The sequence below is a fragment of the Falco biarmicus genome, chromosome 13 (genome assembly GCF_023638135.1).
Source record: "Falco biarmicus isolate bFalBia1 chromosome 13, bFalBia1.pri, whole genome shotgun sequence".
Lineage (NCBI taxonomy): Eukaryota > Metazoa > Chordata > Aves > Falconiformes > Falconidae > Falco > Falco biarmicus.
In genome coordinates, this window is record NC_079300.1 from 4,326,207 (window position 1) to 4,344,056 (window position 17,850).

General features: G+C 49.5%; 1 protein-coding gene across 5 annotated transcripts; it reads right to left on the reverse strand.

Moving 5' to 3' along the window:
- Window positions 1-436: 436 nt before the first annotated feature.
- Window positions 437-15,746, reverse strand: SLITRK3 (SLIT and NTRK like family member 3). Of its 5 annotated transcripts, XR_008825255.1 has the most exons (3): window positions 10,350-15,746; window positions 2,921-2,988; window positions 437-2,264 (listed from the first exon to the last, which is right to left on the reverse strand). XR_008825255.1 is itself a non-coding variant. In XM_056359027.1 (2 exons), the coding sequence occupies exon 2, from the start codon at window positions 13,374-13,376 to the stop codon at window positions 10,557-10,559; it is 2,820 nt and encodes a 939-aa protein (XP_056215002.1). In that variant the 5' UTR covers window positions 13,377-13,394; window positions 15,057-15,746; the 3' UTR covers window positions 9,323-10,556. The 5 variants fall into 5 exon arrangements, 3 of the variants coding, with proteins under 3 accessions (XP_056215002.1, XP_056215000.1, XP_056215001.1); XR_008825254.1 differs by having other exon boundaries at window positions 437-2,988; XM_056359027.1 differs by lacking the exons at window positions 437-2,264; window positions 2,921-2,988 and having other exon boundaries at window positions 9,323-13,394; window positions 15,057-15,746.
- Window positions 15,747-17,850: the final 2,104 nt, after the last annotated feature.

The window sequence follows — 17,850 nt, forward strand, 5'->3', positions numbered from 1 at the left end:
TAATAGCCATGACGGCGTAGGACCGCTCGGTGTTGGAGGCAGGAAGATGTTCCTCTGCAGCAGCACCAGCCCCGAGCATGGGGCACCTGTCCCCACACGCAATCAGCACAGGAGCCAAAAATCATGACAAATCCACCTTACCATGAGCTACATGTGTTCCAGCACAACACATGCGGCAATTCAGCTGTCAAAAATCATTCAGGGTGGGGAGCTTAGGGGATGCTGATGAAGATCATTACGTTGCAGCTTTCCCTTTGAACTGCAGCATACTGTGGTGCATTCTTCCAGGGGCTGAGCTGGTTCCAGCTCAAATCAGGGGCAAAACTTGGAGAAATAATCAGCAGCCCAAAATCCAAACCCTTGCCGATACCCAGCAACTGTGTAAAGGTCTTACCAATAGAAAGATGTTACAAGCATAGAATACATAACTAGTAAGTCATTTTTAGGCTTGCTTTTATTACAAAATTACAGTTTTAGTTAATATTTGCACAACTACAAGATTGTTTTAATGTCAGCACTCAATGAAACACTCTGGTCTGATTCAACCTCACCAAAGCCAAGTGCAAAATTCATCCTGATATGAATGGGTTTCCAGCTGAGAAATTCTTTGAGCTTATCGTGAACCAAGGTATAGCTTGTTCTGATAATGAAGTGAAATTACTTAAAATCAGTTATAACATAAAAGACACATCTTGAACTAGATGTTCACTGAACTAAGATTCTTGATTTACAGCCTAACATCTTAACCCTAAATGGAAATCCATACATCACCGAGTGAAAGTAATCAGAATTCAGATAACTTACTTTAGAGCAGGAAATTCATCTTTTTTTCCTCCATTCAGAAGCCATTAGCAGTAGCTGGGACACTAACAGCAACAAACTTATGCTAGTTACCAGCATGGCTATTCCACCATCAGACCTCTGTGAGCATAACAGAGCTTTCCAAAACACAACCAACAAACAACTCTCTTCCTTTGCTTTTTAAACCAGCCCTGAGTCATTTTGGCCACCACTTATATTTAACAAATGTAGAACAGCTGTGGAGCAGCTAATCACCTACTCAGAGTCTGCTGGAAGAGTAAAAACCTTCTAGGCTTGTGCTCAACCACAAAGCAATGCTCCTTTCTACGTAGAAAAGATAACTGAAGACATTTATGCCAGTACGATATTAATGGATGCAGCTTGTTGTGGGGTTTTAAAGGAAAGGACACACTGTTGAAATGTGATTTCCCATAGTTGCATGACTATTTATATAGAGAAATATAAATTTATATAAATGTATACATATCTATAGATACATATATTATACATTGTAGGCATATACATAGATACATATATACACGCAGTGTTATATACACATACACAGATTTGCATATACATATATATAAATATATATATATATACACACAAATGCACACACAGCTTGCTTCTTTTTAGCTAGCTATAGTTATAAATTCTTCCTCCCCCACGGAGCCAAGACGATCTGAGTTGCCTCTGCTGAACTCCCCACGGTTGCCTTTCCATCCTGAATTAAATATAATACTCATTATTCGGCCATTCTTATTCCTGAGAAACTTGGCAACCTTTCTGAATGACTCGAGATGCAGCAGTTTCTCCTGCATTGTCTCTACTAACCTATTCGAGGAGATGCAATATGCTGCTAAGATTAAGTGTCCAAAATGCTAATAAGTCTGAGAAGTGCCTCCACTGACCTACATTGAGAAAGTAGGTCTTAATGTAGCTATTTTTAGCTTCATAACCAAAATGCCCATCTTGTTAATAACAGTCCAAAGCAAGCCGCATACCTGAATCTCTCAGAACTTTCCCAAAATCAACTTTGACGCTTTAACATGCTAGCACATACACGTATGCACACATATATAGACACACGGTATATATGTATATACTGTACATACTTAGTACCAACACTTCCATTACACACATTAGCTGCCCTGTTCCAGTAGAAGTGACAACATCGGAGGCAGTTACTACTGTTTTGACTGAATAGCAACTAATTTTAGGTTGTTGCAAATGGAACATCTCCACTTTATCCCTGATGCATACCTGTTAGAGATCCATCTGATCAGTGTTTTGTGCTCTGAAGGCTTTAACAGACTTTGGCTGGCTTGTAGGGGCTGGCAAAGCACAAGGCATGTAATACCACCACGGCTAACCTCAGGAGGCTGCTTACAAAGCTGAGTTACAGGTAGGCAATCCAGTCGACACATCTTACAGAATGAAGTCTTGAGGTGCAAAACACCACTCTATAGAAAAACCCAACAAAGATAACCGTATTTTCAATTGGTCTCCATTTCATGCACATGGTTAATGTGCAAACTGATGTGCTATAACTTCTTGTCAGCCAAATGAATATCTGTGCATGCAGATAGGTAAAAGCAATGCTGAGAATGCCAACAATCTGGAGGCTGGTTGAGAACTTGGGCCAAACGCAGGTAACAGAGGATTCTGTAAGATATTTGTTTACCTGCTCTAAAAAGAGAGGTTTCAAAGAGAATTGCGTGTTGTTATGAGCTGTCTCTAATGCAGTGAGACGCTTGACTTTCAGGTGCCGTTCGCATTACTAGCCTTGGCACAGTTCCCACTTGCCACCGCTCAACCCATCTCCCAGAGATGCCAATGGCATTCCTTCCATCATCATCACTGGCTGTAGTATCATGGCCCCTCACTGCTCACAGGAGGAATAGCTATATATTTATAGATATAAATTAGATACATTCACATTTCTTACTTTGTTGGTATAAAAGAGAGAGAATTAAATGCAAATTGAACGATGACTGACTCTTTGCCTGAATCGCTGCCTTTACTTATTCTCAGTGGGGCCTGCAGAACAAGGAGCCAACAGCTATGACTTGCCCTTTCTTTGAAGAAAACACTAACACAAACTGGATCTAAAAAATACCTTTACTTGCCATATTTCTTTGCTTGCCAATACTATCCACTTTCCAAAGCAGCCAGGGTTTGGGGTCACTGCAAGAAAACATAACAGAAGTGATGCCACAAGAAACGATGCTCTCTAATTAAGAAGAATGCATTAGCTATACATCTCTTTCAGCAGTGCTTTGACCAAGACTGATCAGATGTGCCCTTGCAGGGCAGTTTAACAGCACCAGAGAAACTCTGGATGAGTTTTCTAAAGAACATAGAGACAAACTTCTAAATGGCCAGCATCCATTACTGATGTCCAGTTTTTTTAAAGTTCATTTTTCACTGAAAAACTGCAACTTGATGTTTCTGAGTGCTCAGCACTTGCCTGCTCCCTGTGCACACAGGATGGGTACCTCCAGTGGTGTAGTACCCCAGCTACCCGATTGCTCAGGGTGAGAGCTAATGGTGGAACAGACCAGCTGGCCACATCTGACCCTGTGACCTCAGTAATGGGAATTTCTTACACCTTCCTTTGAGTCAGACTGTCCTGGGCACTCTCAGGAACAAGTGGACACAGCAGAGTGAACACATTTCAACCTGAAGCCTGAGTGGCAATTCCTACACTCTTTGGACCATAGCTCCTTCAGTTCTCCAAAGAAAAGAGAAGAAAGAATTAAATTTGAAAGTCCTATTAAAAAGTGTTGTCTGGTGAGAATTTTCACACTGAAATGTTTTCCTGTCTCCAGTCATACTCGGAATAAAATCAAACCAAATAATCATGGAACAACAACAACAACAAAACAACATTAATTAGCCATAATTTGCAAATCCGAAGCCTCCAGAGTTCAACGACACACTTTGGTTCAAGGGTTATTCATAAAATGGACATTATATATATATATATATATATACACACACACACAGATAGATAGTAACTTAAAGACCAAGTACAAAACCAAAGGTTCACATAGCTTTCTAGAAGACTCATGTCAGTTTAACATATCTACTGTTGTGATAGATTGACTTTGTTTTGAAAAAGTATGATCTGAAAAAATATTAACACATACATTCCTACAGTTCTTTAACATGCAAACCAGTCACTGTCACCAGAAAAGCAAAGTAAAGCTCAGGAAAGCAAGAAACCCCCACCCACATTTTCCCATTATCGGTATCCTAATGTCCCTTTAACATTTGGGGAAGGTCATTAACTTCAGATGAGAGGGTCCTTGTAGGACAAAGACTCCCAAACCTTTCTTCTGCTTTTGTTTGTTAGTTTCTTTGGGGTTTTTTAGAATTACTGTTACAGGAGTCCCCACCAGCAATGGTATCAGGTCCCACCATCAACAGAGGGATGGCAGCAGAAGCAGTAGCTCATCTCAGATCTCTGCCAGTCCAATAGTGATTTATCACAATTCAGGAACTCCTGCTTGAAATTATTCAAGCCCTACTGCAAAATCTCACCACTACAGAGAACGTCCCTTACTGGCACAGTGCTACAACAACATGCCACATGCCACAGCCAGGAATATTCCTCCACCTTTAGTGGTATTTGTTTGAATTCCCAAATACAGAGAGGGTCAACCCTTGGCTAACCTAAAATATTTCTTCAGAATTCATAGACTATACAGGATATTCTTGAGAGATTTAGAAAATTCTAGTAGAAAAATAAAGATGTTAAGAAAAGTAAACGGACATTAAAGATTTAGTATATGACATATGAACTGAGTTATTAATATTTTATATTGTGCTACGCCCTCTATTAATTATTATCTATTCTCTTTAAGGCACCCAGCATCTTAGTATTGCATATACATACATCTTCATAATGTCTAAAAGTAACCCCACACTTAAGATTAACACCCTTGACATTCAAAAATATAAAAGCTGTTGCAACATCCACTCCACAGAGACTAGCCCGTACGACCGTGGAACAGGGAATTCCTATAGCAATGCCAGTGGCTCCGTTCCTTCGAGCCTTTTCACACCGTTTTTCCGCAAAAATGACCCACCTGACACTTCTGAAACCCACCTCAATATCGACCAGTTTAACAGAAGAAATGCCACCACAGGGGAGTGTTTCCACGTACTTTCACAGTGATCAAAGATAACCTGCTAGTTTCACCCCAGCAGCCTTCTGGGGAACACTGTATGCAGCAAAGCTAACGCTTCCATCAGCACCCCCCCCAGCTCCTCCAGCAACCCAAACAAAACTGCATATACAAGTATGTCATCTTAAAAGTGGGAAACTATAAGGATAGAGCAAAAAACATTAAAAAATAAAAGAAACACAGTTGTCAGTACCTGTTCATATTCTGGATTTTAAAGAAAAAGGTAATAGTGATAAAGTATTTCAAAATAATTTGCAACTGTTACATTAATAATCTTGTTGGCTGGTTGGTTACCTATGACATGAGCTCTAAACTCTGGTACCAGTTTCCATGTTTCTTGAATCTGCTGATAGGTGCTCATATTTCTTTTTTTATGCAAATACTGTCTTGTTTGGTTAATTTGTGAATGACATCTATCAGAAAAATTACTAAATTGATGGCAAAACCATTTTCTCTGTACTGTTACTCATCTTATTCTGAAACAGTCACGTGGAGCACCTGTCTGAAAATACTTGAGTCCACTTAATACTTGCAATTTTCTGAGACCAGACTTTGCTCTTCATTCAAGTCTGTTGAGTAAAACTGAGCAGTAATGTGGTATTTCAGCACTGGCTTCAAGGGAGCAGAATTAGGTCTTCCAGTACAAACCCACACAAAGCGTTGGTTCCATGGGCATTCCAATTCCACTAGCTCAAACAGGCTTCAAATTGGGGCATAGCTACACTATTGTCCAAATAAAACAGATTTTTTTCAAGTATTGGGAAAAAAATGTATTTCCACTCACATCAGTATTACAATATATTTTAAAAAACAGCACAATTTTGTACAAAGAGCTGTTGTTAGCACAAAGAAGTTGTGAAACTACATATTGGGTGAATTTACTCTTCACTTCTCCCATGGAAACAAGTGCATTGTACTGTATAACCCATACATAAATCTACTGTGAAACTCAGTTACGAGGAAATCAGATTTAGAATCGAGTCTTGAAAAACTCAGAAAATAGGAACATACAATGTGCAGCAGCCTGATTTCTGATTACATAAATCCACCCTGCAAAAGCTAACGCCTTTGGAAGAAGTGCAGTTCTGGAACAAGCTCACACCTAAGTGGTTGGAGCGTTGCCAGAAGTCATACTCTTTGGTTGAGTGACGTAGCTAAGCAATGAACTTCCAAACTTACAGCCAAATTCTACACACTTTTTTTTCATGTGAACATTTCCATCATACCTAAAGCCAATTCCTCATGCCTTATTCGTGTGAACAGTTCATGTGGAGTAGGTACTAGCACAAAGCAGAAGGAGCATAGCACTCACACATTCCTGCTTGCACACATTAGTGCTTCAGAAACGTAGAGTGTTGCCCACTGACATTTTGTAGAGACCTTCCTGTCCTGCTGCTGTAAAAGTTTACAGCAGAGAACACACGTTGCACATAAGTGTGCATTTCTAGCTTGAAACCAAATGACCTGTGATGTCATGCTCAAAAGCGGCTTTGTCTGGAAAGGACTCTGACAAAATCTTGAGCTATCACATCTTCACCCACATTCACTGAACCTCGTAAGAAATGACCTGTCTGTAACAGTTGCCCGACTAGAGCAGTACGGTCCTGGCTTGCTGCAACAGACATTCAGAGACGGATCTCTTTCCAGAAGTCAGATTATTCTTCATACCATAAAAATTAACACCTTTCTCTCACTATTGAGACAGTTAAGAGATCCATGAAGCAATCAGAAGTCTTAAACAAATCTTTTAACGCAGGTAGAATAAGATGGTGACATCAATGACAATATCCAGGAAATACAAAAGAGCACTGATAACTGGGCACCATTGTTACCCATTCTGGTTCCCTGTAGGCAGCTGTTCTCAGCTATCACCGGGACTTACCTGGCCTTTTTTTTTCTTTTCCACCTGTGGGAAGAATTTCAATTTTAGTCAATGAGTGAATAAAACCAAAGTGATGAAAGATTGACTGCCAGGTTCTGAGCACCACCACAATCTGAACTGCTGAAGCCCATAGCCGGTACTTGTTGTACAACAACAAAATAAGCTAAAAATATATTTATTTATTTAAAATAGCATCCCATCAAACAGCTCTAATGTAAATGCAGATCATTTGACTTTATTTGATTCCTTCCCAATATCATGAATGCTACCAATAATACCGCTGATAATGGTATAATTTTCATTAATGCTCCCTGTTCATTAGGAGTAACCCAGGTCGAAGCACGTAAAGAGTCACCCACCACAGATCAGAGATGATGGATCCACTTTTGTTTCCTGCAGTGGCAAGTAACACTACCACCCACTCAGCCTCAGCTCAGGCAATGAAATAGCAAACTCAAAGTCATCATAACACACATTAGTTATCACAGTTAAACATTGTCAACACTTCCAGAGCGAATCATCCCCAAATGATTTCAGTACACAAGGAAAAGGAAGTTTCCTACACAAGGAAAGAAAAATAACTCAACGTAAGCCAAAAATTATCTCTTTTAATACAAAATTCCATTCTCATAGAACAAATTTATTTCCACTGAATAAATAGATTTCTTCACCATTTGCGGGTGAGGTTACTACCTATAGTTATGTTGAAATTCTCTTGCCTTTCTGCAGTTTAATTAAAATATAAACATTATTTGCAACTGGCTTTACTATATTTGGATACAAGTATGAACACCTGGGGGTTTGGTGACATTGCCAAATGTATACAGCACCACTCTCACTAGGGGTTGTACTTTAACCAAACTGATACAGCTCTACGCACTACTTGCATGTAGTCTTATCAATGTGATTATTACGATTATCATAAGAAGGATCTGGCCTTTGCACTCTGATGTTTGTTACTTTTAACACGTGCATGCTCTTCTGCTAGCCATAAAAAAAAAAAAAAAAAAAAAAGGCAAATGAACAAATCCCAACAGATTACAGCTGAAGGCAGTAGTAACAAAATGCTATCAACTCAACAGAGGAATCTGGGAAATTCAAATGCATGATATTTTTACTAATACTATGGAGCAGATGCCAGAATTACAGCTATTGGGAGCTGCCTGTCCATCTCCAGACACAAACAGCTACCACCAGGGCTGGGACCCGACTTCTGTCCCACCCAGCTGCCTCTCCAAGACGACCTGACAAAAAAAGCCTGCGACAAGTGGACCCGCTGAAGCTATAAATAGCGACACTCGGGGTGAAAACAAGTATTCATGGGTTTAGCTCCATGAAAATGATTGTGCTGGGTGAAACCAGGTTGTTCCCCTGGAGGAAGGAGGGACAGCTGGGTCCGGGGGGGACACCACGCTCTGTACCCCAGCAGTCAGGGGTCCTCAGTCCCCTGACAATATCCAGGAGAAATGCCCTGGGGGAATACCTTTTTAACGCACTAGGGAGCAAAAAACTAACGCAGTTCACCTGGATAAATTACCGTGACCGCCATTCCGTTAAGACAAATGATTATTTGTAGATATATTGGATATTTCCGTATAAAACTCAGTAGGTCCTTAGGGTAGCGCCTCGGTGGCACAGGCGCCCCGCTACGGGCTCTCCTCTTCGCGACCCCGGTGTGAGGCACCCCGGGGGGTACATTCAGCGGGCCGGGAGCGGGAGCGGGACCGGAGCGGGAGCGGAGCCGCCCGGGTCCCCCCGCGCTCCCGCCCCGCCGCGGCCGCCAGCGCTGGGGCAGCGGCGCCACCTGGCGGCCGCACGGAGCAGCTCGCCGCCGCCTGCCCCGGCCCGGGGCCCGAGGTACCACAACGGGGACAAGATACCAACCGGGACCTTCCCGGGGATGGGAAATCCGATCGTCTTTGGTCTCGGCCCGGTCTCAGCGGGGAGCACACGGCAGGAGCGGCGCCGCCCCGGCTGCGGGGAGGGGGGCCGGCTTGACCCGAGCCGTTGGGATCCTTTTCCAGACGGCTTCACCTTTTCCCAAAATCTGAACTGCGCTTCAATTCCAACACCCCCCCCCCCCTCCCCCCCCGCCCCTCGCCCCACCTCGGACCGCTCGCTTCGCATTTACTGCGAGTGCGAGGAGGAGGAACACCCGCAGCAGTGCCTTCCTCTGTTACCGGGGCAGGACAGCCAGGAACGCCACGCCAGGACGGTCTCAATTTTGCTGCCGACTGTTAAATCCGGGGGAACGGCCGTCAGTACCGCGCAGCGGGGAACACGCATTGTAAATCGGATTTTTACAAGTCTCGGGTGGTATCTTGGCAAGAGAAGCTGTACAGGGGTTTTCTCTGTTAACATCACAGTGCACCGAACTGTTGTTATTAGTAAAATAGCTTTCAAGGTTAAGGTGGAGGAAGAAAACCTCAGTAGGGGGAAGCTGAAGTTTCAGGTTCAAGCTTTGTATTCCGATATATATATATATATGGGGGTGTATATATATATATATATGCATTTTTTTCAAAACGTTTTATTAGGAAAGCTATACCAGACGCATCACTGTACAATGATTAAACATTACCTTTACAATTTATATTCACTTGAAATTACAGAATAAATATATGCACATTGTTGTACCTTTGTGTCTGTGTGTGTGTGTGTATGTGTGTATGAGAGAAAACATTAAAAGTGCTTCCTACAAAGCTGTTAGTGATAGGTGCCCAGTAGCTTTTTTTTTTCTTTTTCTTTTTCTTTTTTTTTTTTTTTTTTTTTTTTTCCTGTATACTTGCATGTTGCTTTTATTAGGAAAGTGAGGATGTCCTCCAAAAAACCATGGCGTCATGACGAGCATCCCCTAGGTGTGTGCGCCACGTGCTTACAACCTCGGGGCTGCTCGGCTCCGGCTGGCTTCCCCCAGCCCACGGGATCCCCCCCCCCGCGGCCACCGGCACCCCGCGGCCACCGGGCGCTGCGCGGCGGGGCCGGGCTGGCGGCGAGGGTGGCGGTGAGGGTGAGGGCGAGGGTGAGTGTGCGTGCGAGGGAGGGAGAGAGACAAAAGTGAGACATTCGAGCAAGAACCTCCCCTCCCTTCCCTCTTGCAGTTTCCAGGCATGCAGCAAACTGCGCTCGTTTGCTTCTTTGCATTTTTTTTAAATAAATGTACAGAATCTGTGCCATGATGGGCAAGAAGAAAGCAAGCCACAAAATGCCATCTTCCCTCCCCCTCCCCTCCAAGGGAAAATATAAAGAAAGTTTACTGCAACGGAAAAGAAAAGCGAAAAAACCAAACAAACAACCGAAACACCAGAAACAAACAATAAAACGAAGAATAAAACCAACAGTAAAGGAAAAGTAAAAAAAAACAAACCAAAACCAAAAAAACAACGAAGAAAAAAAGAGAGACACACATAGAATTTACTTAATCAGGATCAATACAAAGATCCCCGATAATAATAATAATAATAATTATATACCTTAGACATGGCACAGTCAAAGTCTCAGTTTCAGTATAAAAAATAATGATTGATTAACATCTGCTGGCAAAAGTCTGCGAAGGCACTTCATCGATTAATGATCTGAGAACGGCCCTTCCCCGCGGCGCGCACATCTGGCGGGGGAGAGCACACAGCTGTATCCTCTACTCGCATGCGGCGGTGCCGGGGCGGGCGGCGGGGCGGCGGTCAGAACCGGTACGTGGTCTTCTCCAGGACTTCGAGGTAATCCGGCTTGGTTTGGAGTTTGGCCCTTAACTCGAGGTATTCGCTTGTGGGGGTTTGGTGGTCTGAGAAGCCCTTGCCGGCCGCGAAGAGGAGGGTTTCTTTGAGCCTGGCGTCCTGCTGGAGGTCCGGGTATTGCATGCCAGGGGGGTGGACGTGCAGTTCCTTCAGCTTGGGCACGGTGCCGTACAGGCAGTCCACGAACCCTACGGCGCAGGGCGGCGGGCGGTCGCGGTCCCGCGGGCCGCCCCCCGCCGCCGCCAGCCCGCCGCCGCCCGCCGCCAGCCCGCCGCCCGCGGGGTGCTGGGGGTGCACGGCCACGATGGTGTTGAGCTGCGAGCTGGACACGGCCAGGCTCCACTCCTGCTCCTTCTCCAGCAAGGTGCGGTAGTTGGTGCCCGGCTCCTGCCCGCCGGCGGCGGCGGCGGCGGCGGCGTGGGCGAAGCGCTCGCCGCCGCCCCGCAGCAGCTCGGCCGCCTCCCCGCCGCCGCCCGCCACCTCCTCCTCCTCCTCCCGCGGCTTGTAAATGGGGTTGTTGCACATCTGGGTCACCGGGTGCGGGATGTAGTCGTAGACGTGGCCCGCCGGGGGCGCCTTCTCCGGGGAGCGCTCCCCTCCGCCGCCGCCGCCGCCGCCGCCGCCGCCGCCGCCGCCGCCCTCCTCGAAGAGCCGCGGGCAGCGCAGCGGCACCCCGCCCAGGTCGGCCGCCTCCGCCCGCGGGCCGCGGAACGGCAGCTTCCGCCGGCGGCGGCGCAGCACGAAGGCGAAGAGCCCGGCGGCCACCAGCACGGCGGAGAAGAAGAGGACGAGCAGGCTGAGGATGAGGACGGAGAGCGGCACGGCGGCGGCGGGCGGCGGCAGCTCGTAGGCGGCGGCGCCGGTGGCGGCGGGCGGCGGCGGGGCGGCGGGGGGCGAGGCGGCGGCGGCGGCGGGGCGCAGGGCGGCGGGGCAGAGCGCCGCCAGCTCCAGGGAGCGCAGGTCGCGGCGCGCCAGGGGCTCGGGGCTGGCGCACAGCACCTCGCCCACCACGCTGACGGAGCTGAGCGCCTCCAGCCACTGCTTGAGCGGCACCAGCTCGCAGGTGCAGTCCCAGGGGTTGAGCTTCAGGTCGATCTGGACGATGGCGTGGAGGTGCTCCAGCACCCCGGCCACCGGCAGCGCCAAGAAGTGGTTGTTGCGCAGGTTGAGGCGGGCCAGGGAGGTGCCGGCGAAGGCGTCGGTGGGCAGGGTGCGGAGCAGGTTGTCGTTGAGGAAGAGGAGCTTCAGGTTGGGCATGAGGCTGAAGGCTGCCGGCTGGATTTCCCTGATCAGGTTGTACTCGAAGTACAGATAATGCAAACTCTGCAGGCCCCGGAACATGCCCGGGGTGAGCCGCTCGATGTCGTTGCCGTTCAGGTAGAGGCTCTTGAGATTCGGCAGGTTGATAAAAGCCCCGTCCTGCACGTAGGAGATGCGGTTGTTCCCCAGGTGCAAGAGATCCAAGGAGGAAAAATTCCAGAAATCGGAGCGGTAGATTTTCTGGATCAAATTCCCGCTCAGGTACAGCTTCTTGGCGTTCAAGGGCCTGGGCAGGAGCTCGGAGATGTTGTGGAACCCGCGCTCCTTGCAGTTGACCGTCAGGCCCAGGTCATTGATGTGCAAACTGCAAGAGCAGCCGGTCGGGCAGATGATGGGGATGGGGGGCCGGGTCTGGTAGGCAGCCACCGGCGGCTGGTTGGGCCCGGGGTACAGGCCGCGGGACGTCGGGGGGGGGCGAGGCGCCCGGGGCTGCTTGGTGGGCTTGGGCTGCTTGTTGGACGTTTTGTACTCAACAGAGGAAGCGGTGAAATGGAAGGAGGACAGCATGGAGGAAGGCTTCGTAGGCCACGCGTTCTCCTTGCTGGACGACAGCTGGGGGATGCCCAGGCTGGCTTCCACCTCCGAGTCGGACAGCATGGGGCAGAGCTTACTTCTCTTGATCTCCCGCAGGTCCTTCCCATGGAAGTGGAAGGGGGTCTCGCAGGTGATGTCCCCCACCAGGGCGGTGTAGGGGATGCGCTCCAGCCAGCTCTTCAGCTGCACGATCTCACACGTACAGTTCCACGGGTTCTCCTCCAGCTGGATCTCCATCAGGCTCCGGCCAATATGGTCCAACATCCCACGGTACGAAAGGACTTTTAGCCGGTTCCCGCGCAAGTCCAAGTGGGTTAAGGACACAGACTTAAATAAATTGGTGGGAAGCATGGGGATAAGATTGTCATTTAGGATAAGGACCCTCAATTTGCTTAGGTTTCGAAATGCCCCGCTTTCAATCCGTTTGATGACATTGTAATCTGCCTGCAGATATTCCAGACTTTCCAAACCCAGGAAAGTGTCGTTTCTGAAAATGTCCAATTTGTTTTCGTGCAAATACAACCTCTTCAGGACTCGGAGCCCGTTAAAAGCCCCCGTCTGAATGTCCTGCAGTGCATTGTTCCCAAGGTTAATAGACACAGCATTGTTCAAGTGAAGAAAACTGTTGGTGTACAATTTCCTCATGGAATTCCTCTGCAGATAAAGTTTAAAAGGTCTCGACCACGACTCTGTTATCTGACTAATATTTATAAATCCTTTGTTGTCACAATGTATATGGAAAAGGCTCTCTTTCACTTCACAGTAACATGGATCAAAGCAGGGCTCATCGAGTTCCTCCGAGTCCTCTATCAAGGGAATTGGTGTAGTCCATGCTAGAGCAGTTGTGCTTAGAAGAATTATCCACAACATCCTTCCTTTATGAAGCGTCTCTGCCGTGGAAGGTTTCATCATTTGTTGCTGTTTACCAAACTGCAATGGGAAGAAAAATGCACATTTCAGTATTTCCGTCCTGCCCCGCTCTTGTCACTAAGCCCCTACCTGCTAGACTTCTGTTAGGCTCCTGGAAAGTTCAGCAATTGTTGGGCAGACGTTCACAGCCAACTCTAGGGGTGTCGGATGGGTGAGCCTTGCCCTGATTTATACTTAAGAGATGTTAGAAGGTTTAATCACGCGATATCAGCCTCCCCTGTCCCCCCCGCCCCCCCCCCCCCTTTGGTAAATGCCACCTATAAAGAGGACAGCACATGCAGACCCACACAGCAACATGAGCACACAGGCTGAACGTGTTGCGTCTTTACATGTTTTCCACTGTCGGACCGGTGTTTAGAAGTACAGGTATTTCATACTTGTTCGCAATTTGAGCTTTGTAGCCATCGTAGCCCGCATTAACTACGGGGAGGGGGGGAAATAACCAGTGGGCAGATTTCTCTGGTGTCGCACTACATCTTTCATACATGCAAACTCCCAAAGTTATTGAATCCCAGTCCTTGAATCCCTCTCCCTCCCAGCTCGATATATTCCATACGCAAGTTCACAGGAATGTGCAAGGTTTGCTGATGTCCCTGGCAAAACGGTTCCCTTCACAAATCCCCACAATATCTTTAAAACAGTAAATAGTTAACAACCCCGATTTAAAAGAAAAGCTTCCCGTTTCAAATGCACCGATGAATTAATGCAACTGGTATATTATCAGATAAATACATACCACATATTAGTCATTTTAGCTGATTAAAGCATTTAGAGATGATTAATCTTTCTAAAGCACATGCCCATGCGATCAGCAGATCTAAAGGGAAGTGACAGCTGAAGAGGCACCTAGGATTGAAACACTCAGCCTGCCTTGGATTAGGGTATTTTGTGCCCCCAGGACCAAGCAGGAGACCCGGTTAAAAAGCTGAAAGTGGAAGAAAAAAAATACCTTGACACTTACCAGCCGACAAATTATCTATCCTACTATATACGTTTCCGAATGAGGACACCATTCTTCTCCAATCGGATGAAAATAATACTGTACTAATGAGATGCAGCTCCTTCAACATATGGTTTCACCCTTCCTTTCACCAGATATTTTAAATGTACGGGCACAGAGAAATGCTAAGGATGGTAATAATAACGGCGGTGATGCAGCCTTCCTTGAATCACTGAAATGCCCATTAGAATTATTCAGAGCGATCGTTGCTTTTAGTCTTAATCTTTCAATAGAAAAGGTCCTTTTTGCCTTCCTCGTGTAAGAACTAGAAAATTTTGCCCTCCATCCGCAAACTTGAGAGCAGAAAGATGCATTTAGGGGAGAGAAATGCCAGAGGAACAGAAATCCTTAGGATCAACTTGCAAATGAAACCCTCCCCTGTGGGAAAGAGGAGATGGTTGAAAGCATGAAAAGAGAAATACCCTCTGCAATTAAAACCAGCATCTAATTGGGAAGAAGGGAGAGAGATGAGAGCTACATTGCAGTATCAGTCTCTCTGTCTCCTTTGCAAAATATTAGCCACTTAAGTTCTTTCTCTTCTGCAAAGGCTGTAATAAAAAAATAAAAAAATAAATAAAGAGGATTATTATATCTTCTTTTTGGAAGAGGGGGTGTCTTTGACCCTAGGCGGAAACAAAAGGATCCAGAAAGGTTGTACTTACCGGTTTGCAGGAGAGATTTTAGCACATCTTTACAAAAAAAAGAGGCTAAGGGGAAAAAAAAAAGCTCGAGTTTAAAGATTGCTGGTTTCTCTCTGCCTCTCCCTCTCTGTGTCTCTCTCTCTCCCTCTCTCTCTACTCCTGCTGAAGCTGAGGCAAAAGGAAAAAAAAAAAAAAAAAAAAAAAAAAAAAAGAAGCAAGCCTGAGACGTGCTGGGAATGCAATGAGCCCCTCAATGATCTTCTTTAGGATGCAGAGCTGCTGTTTGGCACACTCAATGGAGGAGGGAGGAGAGGGGCTGCTGCAGGCTCCAGCGCCGCCGCCGCCGCCTTCCCGGGCCCCGGCAGCGGAGCGGCAGGGCTGGGGCGCGGCGGAGCTCGGGCTGCGCTGCCCGGGCCGTGCGGGTGCGGGTGTTGGGTGTGTGCGTGAGTGTGCGTGTGCGGGTGTGCGGGTGTGTGTGTCTGTGTGTGTGCTGTTGTTGCCCTGGATCAGGCTTTTCCACGTCATGAAAATGAGCTTCAAGAAGGGGAACAAATGAAGGGGGCGCGCTTGGCACCAGGTCGGGGGCGCGCATTTGGGAAGCCCTGACTATACATTTCCCCCTCCCCCCCCCCCCTTCCCTGCCTTTTTTTTTTTAAGAGGAAAGGAGGGGGCTGGTTGGCGGAGGGGAAGGAAAGTGGGAAAAGAGCAGATGGGGGAGGAAAAAAAAACCCCAAGAAGAATCAGAGAGGAAAAAAACCGCCGGGATGGGTCACAATTTTCACCCCCCTCCCTGTCTCTAAAAAAAAAAAAAAAAAAAAAAAAAAAGGAAAGGAAAAAAAAAAAAAAAGAAGCCCAACTAGGAGGAAATCAAAGATGCTCTGACCGCAAGCACCAGCCCAGCTGCCGGGGGGGCTGCTGCGGCAAGCAGCTCGGAGGGTCCCGGCGAGGGGCAGCGGGGTCCCGGCCCGGCGCCCCCCCGCGCAGCCCGGCGCCTCCTCCGCCCGTCCCCCCCCGGCTCTGTCCCCTCCTGTCCCGGTGCCGTGCCGCGCCTCCAGCCTCGTCGCCTCGCCAGCAGCCAGCAGCCTCCCGCCCGCCACGCCGGCAAAGCCAAAACCCTCGGGGGAGACACCCGGCACCTCTCGCATCCTTCCACCCGGCGCGGCCGCCTCCGCGGAGTTTGCGCGCAGGCGGAGGGCCGCGCCCGCGGAGAGCAGCGCCGGCGGCCCCTATCTGCCCGCCTCGAGCGCCGCAGGCAGGTAACGGGGCAGCGCGGGGGGCGGTTGGCCCCGTTGGGGCGGGGGGGGGGATCCGCGGAGGGGAGCGCAGCGGGAGGCTTGCGCGGCTTCGCCCGTGGCTGAAAGTTGGCGGGCGAGATGCGGCGGGGAGGTGGGAGCCCGGGGTGTAGGGTGTAGCGGTGTGTGTGTGCGCTGCGGGGTCTCCCCCCCCGGGTCGCCCCCCCGCCGGGGGGCAGGGCTGCGGGCAGGGCAGGGAGGTGCCCCCCCGCGACGCCTTTTGCATCCCCGCCGTGCGCACCCGTGCGCGCACCCCCCCACCCCCCCCGCACGCACAGCCGTGCGCACCCATCCCCGCGCACACATTTGCGCGTATCTTTACGCACAGCGGGGCTGAGACGCTGCGCACCCTGCGGGAGCCGCGTAACTCCCGCGGTACCCCCCGCCCGGCCCCGCTCCGCGCACGCGGGGGCGGCCTGGGGGGAAGGGGGGGGGGGGGGGGGAGCTGAGCTGGAACGGCGGGTCGGGAGCGAAAAGTTGCCGGGCAAAGCTGCAGGGGCGGCCGGGCGGGTGAGCCCGGGGGCCCCGCGGCCTCCAGCCGCTCCGACGGCCCTTTCCGCGCCCAGGGGCGCTGCCTCCGCGCCCGCGGACGTGCACAATCTTTTCCCCGCCTGCGAAGCTCTCCTTTAGCTGTTGCAATATGGACGCACCGCTCCTTCCTAATTAAATTGCTGCATCATTCATTTTGTGACGCGGGAGCAACACGGGGTACCAGCAGGCACCATGCTCCTGACACCCGCCTTTGAAAAAGAGGGTCGGGGGAGAAAAAGGGCGAAAAGGGAAATCACAACAGTTTGTTCTCGTGAAACTCGCGCAGCGGCTTTAGCAGCAAGTCAGAGGAACGATCTATGCAAGCTGCCCCCCTTGCACCCCGCTGTGTTTTGGTGGTGCTCCGGCTGGGCGGGGGGCCGGCGGGGGGGCTGCACCCATCCTGCCCCGCCCTTGCACTGCCGCTCCCCCCAGCCGGCAACTTTCCGAAATGCCCCCGAATAGGGCTCAGCACCCCTCCAAGGCTCCTGCCTGCAAGTTTTGCAGAGATGGGCTGGGGAAGGGGGGGTGGGGGGGGTGGGAGGGGATGGCCCTTGAATGCAAATCAGAGAGCGCTGCAGGGCTCCTCCGGGATGGCAGCGGATCCCCCGCCGCCCCCCAGCCCTCCCCCCCCGCCCCCGCCCCCGCCCCCGCCCCCGCCCCCGCCCCCTGCCTGGCTGCGCCCCCACGGGATGTCCTCGGGGGGAGCAGGGACACGGTCCCTCACCGCCCCCGGGCATCCTTTCTGCCGCTTCCACTGGCAGCCGGCTGAAGAGGAGGGGGGGCTCCCCTCAGGTTGGGCCGGGTTGGGGGACCTATGTCCCCTGGTTCCCCCAGCCAGGAGATGGGAATCACGGAGGTGCCCCCGGACCCCCTCCCGCCATGCAGCCCACGGCCTCCCTGCCCCTGCCCCTGCCCCTGCTGCTACAACCTGCCAGAGCAGTACCAGCCTGAGTGTGACTGGCAGGAGCTCAGGGTACCACCAACTGATGTAA

Bases quoted from the DNA above. Each gene is read 5' to 3' on its own strand.
- SLITRK3 (XM_056359027.1), bottom strand. From the start codon at position 13,376: ATGATGAAACCTTCCACGGCAGAGACGCTTCATAAAGGAAGGATGTTG.